At 37.1% G+C, this 17,818-nt stretch overlaps 1 protein-coding gene across 3 annotated transcripts in view; it reads right to left on the reverse strand.

Moving 5' to 3' along the window:
• Positions 1-4,661: 4,661 nt before the first annotated feature.
• CLHC1 (clathrin heavy chain linker domain containing 1) overlaps positions 4,662-17,818 on the reverse strand; it is a 67,864-nt gene continuing 54,707 nt past the window's right edge. For 2 of the 3 annotated variants that reach the window (XM_058278579.1, XM_058278576.2), the window contains 3 exons: positions 10,762-10,964; positions 8,939-9,118; positions 4,662-7,539 (listed from right to left, as the gene is read on the reverse strand). In XM_058278579.1, the coding sequence (XP_058134562.1) occupies positions 7,343-7,539; positions 8,939-9,118; positions 10,762-10,964 (580 nt within the window). In that variant the 3' untranslated portion in view covers positions 4,662-7,342. The remainder of the gene's footprint in view (positions 7,540-8,938; positions 9,119-10,761; positions 10,965-17,818) is intronic. The other variant, XM_058278577.2, reaches the window with a different exon arrangement.

Here is a 17,818-nt window from a genome sequence, read left to right on the forward strand (position 1 = left end):
TGCGGACCAGCAGAATATCCCTGTCTACATATAATAACAGGAGATTAAAATGCTGTTTCACCTAATGTAAGGGGGAAATGGAAAGGAGAAATGAGTTTATATGGCTATGAGTCTCTAAAAAAGAGTCTGGAGGTTGTCAGAAGGATTTCCCTTATGCACACCTGAGCAGGGTCTCAGAGACAGATAAAGTAGATACAACCCCAGGTATTGGTTCTTTTGAGGGCTAAAGAGACCCACAGGTTCTATGGTCATGGCAGATGGGGTTCACTGCCATGTCAGTTGGCCCTTCTTTGGAGCTGGTGTTTCTGAGTGATGGAGCTGGACACAGATGGGATCTCTTTTCACAAGACTTTCATGCTACTTTACTGGAATTGTAGTTGGTGCTGGGGTTTAAGATATATCTAGGGGATTTGAATCTCTGGACTGACAATATGATAGCCAGGCCCTGAGCCTCAACAGACTTCAACTCCTATACTCTGATTTATTGGACTTACCCCACTCAGCTAACATGGAGTTGAAGAATGTCAACCACCACACCATGGAGCCTAAGGTGCCTACAACTGAAAGCAGGAGGATTGCATTCAGTATCCATGTGGAATATAAGCCTCCTCTTGACATAGATGTGCAATGGACACAACCAATCCAAGGTCCACAGAGAAAATGTGGCATTGGTGTGGGAAAAGTGGCCATGGTGGCTGCTGGGTACGGGGAATGGGAGGAAGAGATGAAATGTGGAGGTGTTTTCGGGACTTGGAGTTGTCCTGGGTGGAGCTTCAGGGACAATTACCATACACTGTAGATCCTCCCAGGGCCCACTGGATGGAACATGGGAGAGTATGGGCTATGATGTGGACCACTGACCATGAGGAGCAGCGATGTCCAGAGATATACTTACCAAATGCAATGGATGTGTCATGATGATGGGAGAGAGTGTTGCTGTGGGGGGAGTGGTGGGGTGGGGGCGGTGGGGTTGAATGGGACCTCATATTTTTTTAATGTAATATTTTTTTAAAATGAATAAAAAAATTTAAAAAATAAAATAAAATAAAACAGCAACTAAAAGAATCAAATATTTAGGAATAAACTTAACCAGGACATAAAGGACCTATATTCAGAAAACTATAAAACATCACTAAAAGAAACCAAAGAAGCCCGAAATAAATGGAAGGACATTCTGTGTTCATGGATTGGAAGACTAAATATTGTCAAGAAGTTAATCATATCCAAACTGATTTACAGATTCAACACAATCCCAATAAAAATCCCAATAGCCTTTTTTGCAGAAATGTAAAAGCCAATTATAAAATTTATTTGGAAAGGTAAGTGTCCCTGACTAGCCAAAAATTTATTTAAAAAGAAGAACAAACTTGGAGGACTCTCACTTCCTGACTTTAAAGAATATTACTTAGCTACAGTGCTAAAAACAGCTTGGTGCTGGCATAAAGATAGACATATTGACCAATGGAACCAAATTGAGAACTCAAAAACAGACCATCATGTCTATGGTCAAGTGCTTTTTGACAAGATTGTCAAGCTCATCCAGCTGGGCTAGAACAATTTATTCAACAAATGGGGCTAGGAGAACTGGATATCTATATCCAGAAGAAAGAAAGAGGACCCCTATCTCACACCTTATACAAAAATTAGCTCACAATGGATCAAGGACCTAAATATGAAAGCTACGGTCATAAAACTCCTAGAAGAAAATGTAGGCAAACTCTTCAAGATCTTGTGGTGGGGTGGTCATTTCTTAAACTTTACATCCAAAGCACACATGCACACACACACACACATACACAAAATAGATAAATGGACTTTCCCAAAATTAAACACTTTTTTTCTTCAAAAGACTTTATCAAGAAAGTAAAAAGGCAGCCTACACAATGGGAGAAAGTATTTGGAAACCACCTATCTGATGAGGGTTTGATATCCATGTTATATAAAGAGAGCATACAACTCAGCAATAAAAAGACAAGCAAACCCAAATAAAAAATGGGCAAAAGACTTGAATAGACATTTTTCCAAAGAGGAAATACATATGGCCAAAAAGCACATAAAAAAAAATGTTCAACATCACTATTAGGGAAATGCAGATCAAAACTACAATGAGATAGCATATCACACCTTATAGAATGGCCTTATTTTAAAAACCCAGAAAACTACAAGTGCGGGAGAGGATGTGGAGACACATGAACACTCCTTCACTGTTGGTTTGGTGGGAATATAGAGTGGTACAACCTCTGTGGAAGACAGTTTGGCAGTACCTCAAGAAGCTGCATATAGAATTTATGTATGATCCAGCAATCCCATTACTAGGAATATATTCAGAAGAACTGAAAGCAAGGATGCAAAGTGACATTTGCACACAGACATTCACAGCAGCATTATTCACAATTGCTAAAATATGGAACCAGCCCAAGTGTCCATCAAACAATGAACACTTGAATCGATAAACAAAATTTGGTATATACAAACAATGGAATACTATTCAACTGTAAAAAGAAATGAAATCAGGATGCATATGACAACACTGATAAACCTTGAGGATATTATGTTGAGTGAGATAAACCAGACACAAAAGGACAAGTATTGTATGGTCTCACTAATAAGAACTAAATATGATGGGTAAACTCACAGAGGTAATCTCTGGAGTGTGGGTTACTAGGAGATAGAATGTGGGTTGAGAATGGGAGCTGATGCTTAATGTATGTAGAATTTTTTTTTTAGATTTATTTTTACTAATTTCTCTCCCCTTCACCCCCTCCCCACTGTCTGCTCTCCGTGTCCATTTGCTGTGTGTTCTTCTGTGTCTGCTTGTATTCTTGTCAGCGGAACCGGGAACCTATGTCTCCTTTTGTTGCGTGATCTTGCTATGTCAGCTCTCCCTGTGTGCGGTGCCACTCCTGGGCAGGCTGCACTTTTTTTGCACAGGACGGCTCTCCTTGCAGGGGCACACTCCTTGCATGTGGGGCTTCCCTACACAGGGGACACCCCTGAGTGGCACAGCACTCCTTGTGCGCATCAGCACCGCGTGTGGGCCAGCTCACCACATGGGTCAGGAGGCCCTGGGTTGGAGACCTGGGCTCCATGTGGTAGGTGGACTCTCTATCAGTTGAGCCAAATCTGCTTCCCAAGGTATGTAGAATTTTTAAGAAGATTTATTGTAAAAGTATGGAAATGAATAAAGTTGATAGTAACACATAGTGAGTATAACGAATTATTCTGATTTATAAATGTGGTTGTGGCTGAAAGGGGCAGTCTGTGGATATAAACGTCAACTGAAAGGAAGCCAGAGAATAATATAGGGAATGTATAACAGTGATTTTGGCAGTGGATGAAGATTGTGGTTAATAATATAAATATGAGAATGTTGTTTTACAAAGTGTTCAGAATATGGTGTTAAGTGGGAAAATTACAACTAACGTAACTCAATTTTGAATGATAGTTAACAGTACTATTATAATACTTTTGCAGCAATGGCAAAGAAGATATATCAACTCTAAGGGACAATAGGGAAGTGTAAGTGGGTATGGGATTTTTCCTTTCAGAGTAATGACAGTGCAACTCTACGATCAATCTGAGAGTCACTGAGTATATGCTTTGAATGGATTGCACAACACATAGAGGTCTGTATAACATATTTTCCTGTGGTGGAAAATGGACTGGGGTCCATTTTTATAGTTTATGAGCATTTTCTCATAAACTATAACAAATATATAATACTAATACAGGGTATAAATACTTGGGTGGGTTGTGGGGGAAATACACAAATGTAAGATATTGGCTATAGTTAGGAGTAATATTTCGATGATGGGCTTTCTCAGTTTGTAACAAATGTTTCCAACAATGCAAGGAGTTGGTGGTGGGGTAATATACAGGAGCTCTGTATGATGATATGCATGCTTGTTTTTTAAGTTCACAACTTTTCCTTTACACTTATTATTTATGTATGTTCATGTATGAATGATATACCTCAATAACAAATTTTAAATTAAAAAATATAAATTAAAAAATTTTAGGCTGAAGGTGAAGAATTACTGGGGAATCATTTATATCTTTTCAAAATCACTGAATTTTAGATTTAGAAAGTACATGAGACATTATCTAGTTTTTAAAAATTCATTTTAAACATGAGGAAAGGATGCAAAGTTAAATTGTGAAAGATTTGGTCTGGAACACAGGCTCCTGTGCTTCAAAGAGAATATTTCTTATTTTAGTGCAGCTTACAAAGATGTTCTTACAGCTTCCAAGCCCTACATACCTCACAACTCAACTCTTTCCCCTCTCCCACCCATCTTTATATATTTGCTCTTTTTCCTGACTCCACTTTCCATCTCCAGGCATTTTAATTCACTTTCCTTGGGAAATTTGCCAACGTAATGCTAACAGAGAAGGAATAATAATGAGTGGAGGAAAACATTTTTACACCAAGGCAAAATTAGCAGGAACAACAACAACAAATGCTGTTTTATGCTTTCCCCAGATTTCTATGTCAACTTCATCCTCCTGTCTTTCATGGACACATTTTTTTTTCCTAAGTTCTATAAATGGACATATAACAGCCTTCTATCAATCATACATAATCCATTAAAAAAGGATTTAAATCATCAGTACCTGTATTAATCAGCCAAAGGGGTGCTATACAAAGTACCAGAAATCTGTTGGCTTTTATAACGGGTGTTTATTTGGGGTAAAAGCTTACAGTTACAAGGCTCTAAAGAGTCCAACTCAAGGTTACTTCCTTACCAAATGTCTGTTGCCACATGTTGACACAAGATGGCAAGCGATGTCTGTGAGGGTTCAGCCTTCCCCTTCCCTCTTGATGCTCCGTGGGCCCAGCTTCTTCCGTTCCCAGCTGTAGGCTGCCACAGGGCTTGTCTCTTTTTCCTGGGCTTGCTTTTTTCTGGGTTCAGCTGTTCTGTTCTCTTCACAAGGTCAGCTGGTAAACTATCAGGCAAATGGCTCATCTCTCCTCCTGGGGCCTCTGCCTTGTCTATGGAGCTGCTGTCTCTCTTCCTCTGTGTATCTTCTCTGTGTATCTACTTCTGTGTGTCTCCTTGATTGAGTAACTGTTATATATATAGCCCACAAAGGGAGTGGGGACTCAAACTGAGTCATCCTTATGAAGTAGTCCAATCAAAACCCAAATCTTAACATAATTTAATCAAAGTCATCTCAGCTGAATCTAATGCAATCAAAGGGTATCTTGCCCAGAGGCAGAGACCAGTTTACAAACATAATCAAGTATTTTTTTTGGAATTCATAAACAGTATCAAACTACTACAGTACCTAAAGAATCAATGCTAACATCTAGACAGAAGGTCAATAAGGAAATAGAAGATTTTAACAATACTATAAACCAAGTAGACCTAACAAGCAAATACAGAATACACCCAACAGCATCAGAACACATATTCTCTAGTGCACATGAGTCATTCTCCATGATAGACTGTATGTTAGGTCACAAAATAAGTGTCAGTAAATTTTAAAATATTGAAATTTTACAACATACAATTGTATGACCACAATGGAATGAAGAAAGAACTCAATAACAGAGGGAGAACTGGAAAATTCACAAATATGTACAAAATAAACAACACACTCTTAAACAACCAATGGGTCAAAGAAAAAATCATAGGAGAAATTAGGAAATATCTTGAGGCAAATTAAAATGAAAACACAGCATACCAGAACTTACAGCATGCAGAAAAAGGAGTGCTAAGAGGGAAATTTATAGCCATTTGTGTTTACATTACAAGGAAGAAAGATTTAAAATTAGAGGCCTAACCACACAATTGAATGAACTAGAAAGAGAAGAGCAAACTAAATCCAAAGAGAGCAGAAGTAAGGAAATAGCAAAGATTACAGCAGAGATAAACACACACACACACAAAAAAAAACAACAGAGAGAAATCAACCAATAAAATCAAAAGTTGGTACTTTGCAAAGATCAATAAAATGGACAAATCTTTAACAAAACTGACAAATGAAAAAACAGGACATGAAAAACTAAAACAAAAAATGATTCATGTATGAATGACATACTTCAATAAAAATGTATTTTAAAAAAAGAAAGGGGAGCAAGTGGATGTAGCTCAACCAGTTGGGCACCCACCTGCCACACAGGAGGTCCTGGGTTCAGGTCCCGGTGCCTCCTAAAGATAAGCAGATGTACACCTGCCACAACGACCTAAACGCCACACCCACTGCACTGAGCAGATGGCTAAATGAACAGATAACACAAGCCAGCAGACACTGCAGCCCACAGGGAGTGAATGTAGCTCTGGCCTTTGGGCACTCACCTCCCATATGGGAGGTTCCAGTTTCAGTTCCTGGTGCCTCCTGGAGAGGTTGAGCAAACAATGAGCAGACAGATGAGAGAACCATCTGGGGGAGCAGGGGGGTAAATTTTTAAAAATAAAGTAAATAATCTTTTTTTAAAAAATGAAAGGGGGTGCATTACTTCCAACCCACAGAAATAAAAAGGATTATAAGAGGAACTATGGGGAGCAGATGTAGCTCAAGTGGTTAAGTGCCTGCTTCCCATATATGAAGTCCTGTGTTCAATCTCCAATACCTCTCTTAAAAAAAAAAAAGGATACTATGAACAATTGTAGATAACCTAGATGAAATGGACAAATTCCTAGAAACATTCACAAACTACCTATACTGATTCAAAAAGAAATAAAATATAACAACAGACCAATAACAACTACAGAGACTGAATCAGTAATCAAAAATTCTGGTCCCCTCTATATGCAAGAACATGTTAAGATTCCCAACTTTTTTAGTAGAAATGTATAGCCTTTGCCATGTGTATATACTAAAGCAGGTGTCACTTCCTTTAGTACAAAGTTACTAAACTTTAGGTTCTCATGGGAAGGTTCAACCTTGGAATGACATCCTGCTTTTCTTATGAAAAGTCAGGTTTGTAGCATTTGATACCTGGGAAGACAGAATAATGGACTGGATACTACTTTACACCTTCCTTAGTTCTAGTTAACAAATAGATCACCAGAGAGAAATGTATCTGGACACTAGCTTAGATCCTTAGATAGAAATGTCTATACTCAGTTTTACATAAAATTGTATTCTTGGATTTTATCAAGGCTCAATATAAGAATATAAGAAATGACCATATTTAAAAAAAAAAAAAAAGGAAGGGAGCAATGGTATAAATGTATCAAGGACAAATTGAAATGTCATCATAACAAAAAGTGTGATTTGTTTCTAAGGCTTCATCTTCTAGATTTATTTATAAATTAGTTATGCTAAGACCAGTTTACCCCACCAACATACATAAAATGTTATACAAGCTCCCTCAACTGGTGAAAATATGGAACTACCAAAAAACATGTTCCATTAAGTTGACTGTATCATCCTCTTCAGAAATTTCTGTGACTCCCGCCCGAGATCGAAGAATGGACATGATGTCATCAGATAATTTTTCAAAGCCAATCTGTAAACATATATTTGCCATTTCTTGCCACCTTTCTAGGCAGAAAAATGGATCATTTATGATAATATGTTCAATTGCATCTGCAGAAAAAATACCATATTATTTAGCATAGCACTTATTCTTTTTTGATAATCTATACTTAAAGATTCATCACAAGTAGAAAGGACATCATTTCAAGCCTCTTACTACTCAACTCCACCTGATTCCCATAGGTTTAATAACATAACATTTGGAATGCTTAATTCAGCTCATGTTCCTTCTCCTCCTTCTTTAGCATTAACCTCTTCATGACCCTCTACCATTTCTCACATTCTACACTCTTCCACTCATCTCCTTCTTGGTAAGATAGCAATGTTGAAGTCTATGTGGCAGGAAGCTCAGAAAGTGAAGAAGTAGAATCAGCCTTAGTCACAGAGGATAAAAGGCACCACTGGAAACTAATAATTGAAGGCCTACAGATCTAGTTTTCTCAGTCCTAGTAGTGCTAACCCATGGTCTTAAGGAACTTTCTGGTAAGCCCATCATCCTGTATCTAGATTGAGACTTCTTAATGATGGTGCTTCTTTAACAAATATCTTTCTAAAGGAAAGAAAAGAAGGATTTTGTTTATCAAATAAATCTAAGATATTACTTAATTTTGAAAATCAGTTATAGTGACTCTCTTTGGGATATGTCTATTCATGAAACATTTCTTATCTCTTACTTGCATTACTTATGATACTTCATGAAAGAGTATCTCTTTCTCAAATATTCTCATTTCTATTATCTTCTTTCTACCATGATTATTATTTTCCTATCAAATAAAATATTTAGTTGATATCTGTAGTGATCATTTCAAATTACAAAATTATTTTACAAAATATGTTTTCATACAATTTACAAACCATATAATCCATTCTTTCCTTGACCCCAAACAATAATTTAAGATAAAGTTGTATGCTCAAGTTACTACATTAAATTAGTGAAAGGAAAAAGTGAGTTCTGATTAGATATTCCTGACCCCACTGCAGAATTAGGTTCGGAGTGAATATCATACGTAAATACGCATATATTTTGTTGAGGAATAAAAAAATATATGTTTTATGTCTAAATAACATGGAAAATACATATAAAATATTGCTAAATATATACATATTAATACATATAAGGTTTTTAGAATAGTCTTAGCAATTATAATTATGATATTTCTCTAAGGCTTCATAAAGATTATCTCTTTATTCTAATTCCCTCAAGAAATATATTCTATTCCCAACAAACTATTATTGATATGGTAATCTTTACATTTATAAACTCCCAAAGTTAACACTTACCAAGCATGAACTATTAGGAAAATCTGAATTAGCTCACACATAATAATCTTGAACCTCATACACAAGGTTGCCAAAGTATTTCAATTGCAACTAGCAACTTCCTTTTTCATCTCGGTCTTCTTAAGAACCCAATGCTATTATTTCCACAAAAACATTTTACTCTGCTTACCTTTCCCACCTTTATTCATTTCTTGAAGCAGCTTTATGCCAACTTTTTTCATATCTACAGAAAACAGATGGAGTATGGCAAGACCAAAAGATAAAGATGGTGGTTTCCCATTCCATTCTTTAGTGAGACATTGAATTAGTTCAGTTTGGGGACATAACATTATTAGTTGCAACAGGTCATCTGAAAGCGAAAACGAAAAACTATGTCTCAACCTCCTAATATGATAAATTAGCTAGAAACTGGGACTTTGCTAATGCCTATACCTTCCAATCAACACTTCTTTACCCAATATCCTTCCTAACCCCTCTGTACCCCACCCCAACCCAAACTCCAACCCAACCAAAAAAATCATGCACAGCATAGCAAAAATCAAATGAAGGAAAACGTCTATAACAAATGAGTATGAGAGAAAAATAAAGTTTATCCACGGACAGTGTAGTAGACTGAATTATGTACTGTAGTTTAGACATGTTCTTAATCTTAATCCACATTCCTGTGGGTATGAACCCATTGTAAATAGGATCTCTTGAAGATATTTTTAGTGGTCCAACTGAATGAGGTTGGGTCTTAGTCTGGACTATTGAGGCTTTATAGAGAGAAAGGAACTGGAAGCCAGAATCAGAGAAAGCCACAGAGAGAAGCAGAAAATCAGCAGGAACCCAGAAGAGAGGATATTGACATGTGACATGAGGCAGGGATTCAAGCCAAGGAATCCCAAGGCTTGTGGCAAGCCAGCAATGGAACACTCCCTACTCTGGAAGAAAGCAAGCCTTCTAGTCTTTAAAAGTATGAGACAATAAATTCCAGTTGTTAAGCCAAACCCATTGCGTGATATTTGTCACAGCAGCCTGGCAAACTAATACAGACTGTATTGAAAAGAATTGTGGTAAAATAAAAAAAAGAACTACATTGGCAATCAAGACACCTGAATTCTAATCATAGTTTCATCTAGTTACTCTGGATCTTAGTTTTTGCATTTGAAAAGTGGTGGTGGTAATTTCTAAAGTCCCATCTAATACTATTTTATGCTTGTATGTATCTTGTTGCCCATATCTGGTCAAATTCTAGTGAGTGTAATATCTTTCTTTCCATATCTTGCAAACAAAAATGGGCTTCTTATTTTTTCCTAAAGATATAAAGTATTTAGAAATTCTAAAATGATTTTAAGAAGACATTGGCTAGTTCAACGAGCTATAAGATGAGCCATATGAAGTTGCCGACATTTGACAATTTCATATGGTTCAGTCTACTAATTAATCATTGAGGTAAGCAAAAATTATGATTTGTATTTTTAAATTTCTAAACTTTGTGTTAAATTGCTAAATTTTTGTTTGGTTGTTTGTTTGTTTAGGTAATGGAGGCTGGGTATTGAACATGGGACCTTGTATGTGGGAAGCTGGTGCTGAATCACTGAGCCACACTGGCTTCCCTGAGTTGTTTTTTCTGACAGCTGACACAGCAAGATCACGCAACAAAAAGATACACAGACTCCTGGTTCTGCGGACAAGAATGCAAGCGGACACAGAAGAACACACAGCGAATGGACACAGAAAGCAGACAACTGGAGGGAGGGGGGGAAGGGGAGAGAAATTAAAAAAATAAATCTTTAAAAAATGATAATAATAATATAACTGAATATCTAGCATGAAAGTCAATCAGCTCCAGTTTAGAACTATTTTCATTAAAAACCTCAAAAGAAATCTCCTACTTATCAGTATATGTAAAATGTATTTTATAAATCACGTTCAAAATATTACCTGCAATAATAAGTCATTTTAAAATTAATTTGAATGTATAGGAATAAGCAGCCTTTTTCATCATACCGGAAGTGAAGTCCTTGAATTGTTGTATGTATTCCATGGCCCCATAAATTTGACCCTGTTTACACAGGCAAAGAAGAACTTTCTTGTGCAGGCCACATTCACTGTAGATAATTTGAGCTAAAGCCAGGCACTTGGATTTGTTATAAGTATCCTGCTCCCCATAATCACAAATCACATCCCCAACTTCTTCAGAAAACGTCAGCCTAGAAAGAGCCAATCAATAAAGCACATGTTATAAAGTTCTTCATGAGTGGGTAAATTCTGAAATATCTGAAAATTCAGCAAGGTAGAACTGATCTTTCTATGATCAGTAAGAATGCCAAGCTAATAAGCAATTGGTGATATAAGAGTAATTAAGCATATCCAAGAGTTAACAAGAAAAACAAAACCAATCAGAGCATGCATGCTTTTGGGGGAAGACATTTTGGCAAAGCAGAGCTCAAGATTTAAAAAAATCCACAAACAAGGTTAAAACTTTTCAGAAAAGATTGATGGGATTTAAAATTACAAGATAAACAAAAATTCTCTTATAATTGAGGGTCTCAATGTTCTCTTCACTTATCTAGATTCTTAACCCTGTACTTATTAAAATGTTAGCTTGAATGTTATTTAAAGGTAATGACAACAAAATTCAGCTCACAATTTCTGATGAATCTTGGAAAGATTTGTACTAAAAGGTAAAAAGAAAGTGTGACACCCATTGCTTTTTTAAAATTTTGCTAGAGATTTACAAGAAGCAACAGGAAAAAAGCACATAATTGTGCCTATTAGGAAGTGGTTCTTTTAAGATGGTTCAATTGAATAGAATTCATGTGGTATACTTTAGTGTGCAATCTTCATACACAATTGATGTGGACCACCTGAAATTTAGTAACTTCACCTAGAAACTATCAGCATAAGCAAAGACCATTTGAGTGTGATTAAAGATACAACTTTTAATTACTAATTATACGGAAAATGTGCTTTAGTTATATTTTTAATTAATAGCTACAGAATAACAGCAATCACATAATATTGGTGTCTGTATACATGTAACAAAATGCCAGTAACATTAAAATGAAATCCTAAAACCCCTACAAAAAATATCTCTTGGGAAACGGACTTTGGCCCAGTGGTTAGGGCGTCCGTCTACCATATGGGAGGTCCGCGGTTCAAATCCCGGGCCTCCTTGACCCGTGTGGAGCTGGCCATGCGCAGCGCTGATGCGCGCAAGGAGTGCCGTGCCACGCAAGGGTGTCCCCCGCGTGGGGGAGCCCCACGCGCAAGGAGCGCGCCCGTGAGGAAAGCCGCCCAGCGTGAAAAGAAAGAGCAGCCTGCCCAGGAATGGCGCCGCCCACACTTCCCGTGCCGCTGACGACAACAGAAGCGGACAAAGAAACAAACGCAGCAAATAGACACCAAGAAAAGACAACCAGGGGAGGGGGGGAAATTAAATAAATAAATAAATCTTAAAAAAAAAAATCTCTTCACTGAAAACTCTTATAAAAGAAAATAAAGTTCTTGGTGTTTGTTGGGGTAGACAGCAAAGAGGAGGTCCTAAAATCAAAAAGCAGCTTCTGGGTACAAATTGTTTAGTAAACAATTCTCGGCAAAATATTGTCGCAAGTTTTCCTGAGGCTAAACAGGTAACTATTTTAGTCTATGTAGTGTCTGCAATACCAGAGCAAAATGAGAATACCAGTATTTTAGTATTTATTTCTCTTATTGGCACCATTAATTTTAAGCCATCATCATCAGCTTTAATTTGTCCAAAGATGCTGTTCCACCCGAGAGAAGGGTCCAGGTCCAGGACTGAGATTGCGCGGTCCTTATCATTTTCCAAAAGGATGGTAGGAAAGAAGATTCTGATTTAATAGAAAAAATATCCTGAGGGAGAAAGAGGGTCAAGCCTCCCCAAAATGGAACTGGCCCTGGAGTTAAGAAGGGAAAAGAAAAGCAGAGGGATTCCAGGGATTTCCTGGGGGAAAGGGAGGTAATCAAACACCCTGGAGAATGCAGGAAATGAGCGTGGGAACCTTCCTCCCTGCTTTTTCACCCAATCACCGCATAATCCACTTTTTGTTTTCCTAAAGTCTCTTTCTGACATTTTTATAATTGTTTTGTTAATATTAACAAAATCCCATCATTTATAATAGGGTTCACTGTGTTGTACAGTCCTATGTGTTATCTTTTAATTTTTATTCTAATAACAAATATACCACCTAAATTTTCCCTTTTAACCACATTCGCATATATAATTCAGTGCTGTTAATTACAGTCACAATATTGTGCTGCCATCACCACCATCCATTTCCAAAACTTTATAATCAACCTAAATAAAAATTCTGTAAAAATCATTAACTCCCCAATCCCTACTTCCAAACCAGCCCCTGGAATTCTAGATTCTAACGCTATAACTTTGCTTATTCTAATTATTTCATATCAGTGATATCATACAATATTTATCCTCCCCCCCCTTTTTTTTTTTTGAGGTACTGGGGCTGGAGATTGAAACCAGTACCTCATATATAGAAAGCAGATGTTCAACTACTGAGGCACACCAGCTCCCCTGAGTTGGTTGTTTCATTTGTTTGCTTGTTGTTTTGCTTTTGTTTTAGGAGGCACCAGGGATCAAACCTGAGACCTCCCATGTGGGAAGCAGGCACTCAATTACTTGAGCCACATCTGCTCCCTGAATTTGTCCTTTTGTGTCTGGCTTGTTTCACTCAACAGGTCTTCAAGGTTCATCCATGCTGTTGCATGAATCAGGACTTCATTCCTTTTTACAGCTGAATAATATTCCGTTGTATGTATATACCACTTTTATTTATCCATTCATTGCTTGATGGACATTTGTGGTGCTTCCATCTTTCAGCAATTGTGAATAATGTCAAAGCTGCTATAAACATCAGTATTCAAATATCTGTATCAATCCCTGATTTCAATTCTTTTGGATATATACCTAGTAGAGGGATTGCCAGGTCATATGATAATTCTATACTTAGCTCCCTGAGGTACTCTCAAACTGTCTTCCACAGTGGCTATACCATTTCCCACCAACAACAAATAAGTGCTCCTATTTCTCCATATCCTCTCCAACACATGTAATTTTCTGTTTTTGTTTTTTTTTTTTTAATAGTAGCCATTCTAGTGGGTCTGAAATGGTATCTCACTGTGGTTTTGATTTGCATTTCCCTAATGGCTAATGAGGTTGAGCATCTTTCAGGTGTTTTCTAGCTAACTCTATATCCTTTTTAGAGAAATGTCTATTAAAGTCCTTCGCCCATTTGTTAATTGGGTTGTCTTTTTTTGTTGAGTTGTAGGATTTCTTTATATATTCTGGATATTAAACACTTATCAGATATTTGGTTTCCAAATACTTTTTCCCATTGAGTAAGTTGCCTTTTCATTTTCATGATAAATTCCTTTGATGTGCAAAAGCTTATAATTTTGATGAGGTCCCATTTATCTATCTTTGGTGCTTGGGCTTTGGGAGTAAAGTCTAATAAACCGCTGGCTAACAAAACATCCCAAAGATGCTTCCCTACATTTTCTTCTAGGAGTTGATAGTCCTGGAAGAACTCTATTTAGATCTTTGATTCATTTTGAGTTAATTTTTTCAATATGGTGTGATATAGGGGTTAAGTTTATTCCTAAATATTTTATTCTTTTAGTTGCTATTATAAATGTAACTTTTTCTTGATTTCCTCCTAAGACTGCTCATTACTAGTGTAAAGAAGCACTACTAATTTTGCATGTTGATTTTGTATCCTGCCAACTTGCTGAATTCAGTTATTAGCTCTAGGAGCTTTGTTGTAGATTTTTTGGGACTTTCTACATATAGGACCTTGTCATCAGCAAATAGTGAAAGTTTTACTTCTTCCTTTCCAATCTGGATGTTTTCTTTTTTTTCCATTACCTAGTGTTCTGACTAGAACTTCCAGCACAATGTTGAATAACAGTGGGACCAGTAGGCATCCTTCTCTTGCTCTAAATCTTAAATGGAAAGCTTTCAGTCTTTCACCACTGAGTAAGATGTTTGATATAAGTTTTTCATATATACCCTTTATCATGTTAAGGAAGTTTCCTTCTATTCCTGTTTTCTAAGTATTTTTATCAAGAGAGGATGCTGGATTTTGTCAAATGCAATTGAGATTATCATGTGGTTTTGTTTCCCCTTTGATTTGTTCATTGACTTTCTTATGCTGAAGCACTCTTGCATACCTGGGATAAAGCCTACTTGATCATGGTGCATAATTCTTTTAAAGTGCCACTGGATTCAATTTGCAAGCATTTTTGATGAGGATTTCTGTATCTCTATTCAAAAGAGAAACTGGTCTGTAATTTTCTTTTCTTGTAGTATCTTTATGTGGCTTTGGTATGAGGGTGATGCTGGTTTCATAGAATGAGTTAGGGTTCCCTCCTGCTCAGTTTTTAAGAAGAGTTTAATGAGCAGAATTGGTATTAAATATTAATTATTCTTGGAATGCTTGGTGGAATTTACCTGTGAAGCCATCTGGTCTTGGGCTTTTCTTTTTGGGGGAGGTTTTTGATGCCTGTTTTAATCTCTTTTTTGTAATTTGTCTGTTGAGATTTTCTGGTTCTTCTAGAATCAGTGTAGGTTGTTCCTGTGTTTCTAGGAATTTGTCCATTTCCTCTAGTAGGTCTAATCTTTGGAGTACAGCTGTTCATAATATCCTCTTATTATCCTTTTTATTTCCTCAGGGTCAATGGTAATGTCCCCCTCTTATTTCTGATTTTATTTGCTGCTTCTCTCTTCTTTTCTTTGTTAGCCTAGCTAAGGACTTGTCAATTTTATTGTTCTTTTCAAAGAACCAACTTTTGGCTTTGTTAATGCTATCTATTGTTTCTTCATCCTCAATTTCATTTATTTCTGCTCTAATCTTCATTATTTTTTCCCTTCCGCTTGCTTTGGGTTTAATTTGCGGTTCTCTCTCTAGTTTCTCCAGGTTTCAGTTAGGGGTTTGCTTTTAGCTCTTCTTTTTAATTTAAGTGGTTAGGGCTATACATTTACTTCTAAGCACTGCCTTCATGAAAACTCTTAAGTTTTTTTATGTTGTACTTTCATTTTCATTCACCTCAAGATATTTACTGATTTTCCTTGTAATTTCTTCTTTCACCCATTAATGACATAAGAGTGTGTTATTTGGAAAGCAGATGTGGCTCAAGTGATTGAGCTCCCACCTACCACATGGGAGGTCCCAGATTCAGTTCCCAGTGCCTCCTGGAGAAGACAAGCAAGACAGAGAGCTGGTGCAACATGATGACACAACAAGGAGACACAAAGAGGAAAGACAATGAGAGACACAACAAAGGAGGGAGCTGAGCTGGTTCAAGCAATTGAACACCTCTCTCCCACATGGGAGATGGTCCAGGTTCGGTTCCCACTGCCTACTAAAGAGAAGATGAGCAGACACAGAGAGCACACAGCAAATGGACATAGAGAGCAGACAGCGAGTGCAAACAACGAGGTGGGGGATGGAATAAATAAATCTTTTTTTTTTTGAAGTGTGTTATTTAACTTCCATACATTTATGGATTTTCCAGTTCTTTGCCTGATATAGATTTCCAGTTCATTTCATAAGGTCAGAGAAAGTGCTTTGTATAATTTTAATCTTTTAAAAATTTGAGACATGTTTTGTAACCCAACATGTGCTGGAGAATGGTCCATGCACACTTGAGAAGAATGTACACCCTGCTGTTGTGTGGTACAATGTTCTATATATGCCTGTTAGGTCTAGTTCATTTATCATATTTATTCAAGTTTCCTGTTTCTTTATTGCCCTTCTTTCTAGATGTTCTATTTTTTTTAATTCTTTTTTATTTTTCAAAAAAATTTCTCCCCCGCCCCCAGCCAGTTGTGTTCTCTGTGTCCATTTGCTATGCGTTCTTCTTTGTCCGCTTCTGTTGTTGTCAGCGGCACAGGAATCTGTGTTTCTTTTTGTTGTGTCAGCTCTCCATGTTCGGGCACCATTCCTGGGCAGGCTGCACTTTCTTTCGCACTGGGCAGCTCTCCTTACAGGGCGCGCTCCTTGCACGTGGGGCTCCCCTATACGGGGACACCCCTGCATGGCACGGCACTCCTTGCGCACATCAGCACTGCGCATGGGCTAGCTGCACACAGGTCAAGGAGGCCGGAGTTTCAACCGCAGACCTCCCATGTGGTAGATGGACGCCCTAACCACTAGGCCAAGTCTGCTTCTCTCTAGATGTTCTATTGATGAGAACGGTTTATTGAAGTCTCTAACTATTATCTGTAGAGGTGTCTATTTCTCTTTTCAGTTTTACAGTGTTTGCCTTGTGTGTTTTGATGCATCATAGTTAGGTGCATAAATATTTATGATTGTTTTTTATTCTTGGTGGATTGCCTGTTTTATTAATACATAGTGTCCTTCTTTGTCTCTTATAGCAGCTTTTGACTTAAAGTCTATTTTGTTCAATATCAGTATAGTTACCCCAACTCTTTCTTTGATTACTATTTGCATGGAATGTATCTTCCATCCTTTCACAGTCAACCTATTTTGAAACTCTGGTAAACAACATATAGTTGAATCATGCATTTTTATCCATTTTGTCAATCTGTGCCTTTTGACTGGGGAGTTAATCCATTAACACTCACTATTATTACTGTAAAGACAACACTTCGGTTATTCTGTCCTTTGATTTTTACATGTCATATCCTTTTTCTTGCCTCACTTTTTCTTTATTCCATCCTCCTTTTCTGTAGTGCTGATCCTTTCCTGCATATTTTTAAAATGCTTTCTTTAAGGTTACCCTGAGGTTTATATTAGCCAACCTAACTTTCTAACCTATTAATTTGAAAAGACACCAACCTTGCTTTAATAGCATACAATCTCTACTTCCATATCCCTGTTTCTCCTCTTTATGTTTTTTCTGTCCCACATTACCTCTATATATTTTGCATGTTCATTATCAGGAAATATGTCCTTTTCTTGTTCAATTGTATTCTTTTTTTTATTCCCTCCTGTATTAGTCAGCCAAGGAGGTGCTGATGCAAAATACCAGAAATCTGCTGGGCATTATAAAGGGTATTTAT

Source organism: Dasypus novemcinctus, chromosome 17, assembly GCF_030445035.2.
Source record: "Dasypus novemcinctus isolate mDasNov1 chromosome 17, mDasNov1.1.hap2, whole genome shotgun sequence".
Taxonomy (NCBI): Eukaryota; Metazoa; Chordata; class Mammalia; order Cingulata; family Dasypodidae; genus Dasypus; species Dasypus novemcinctus.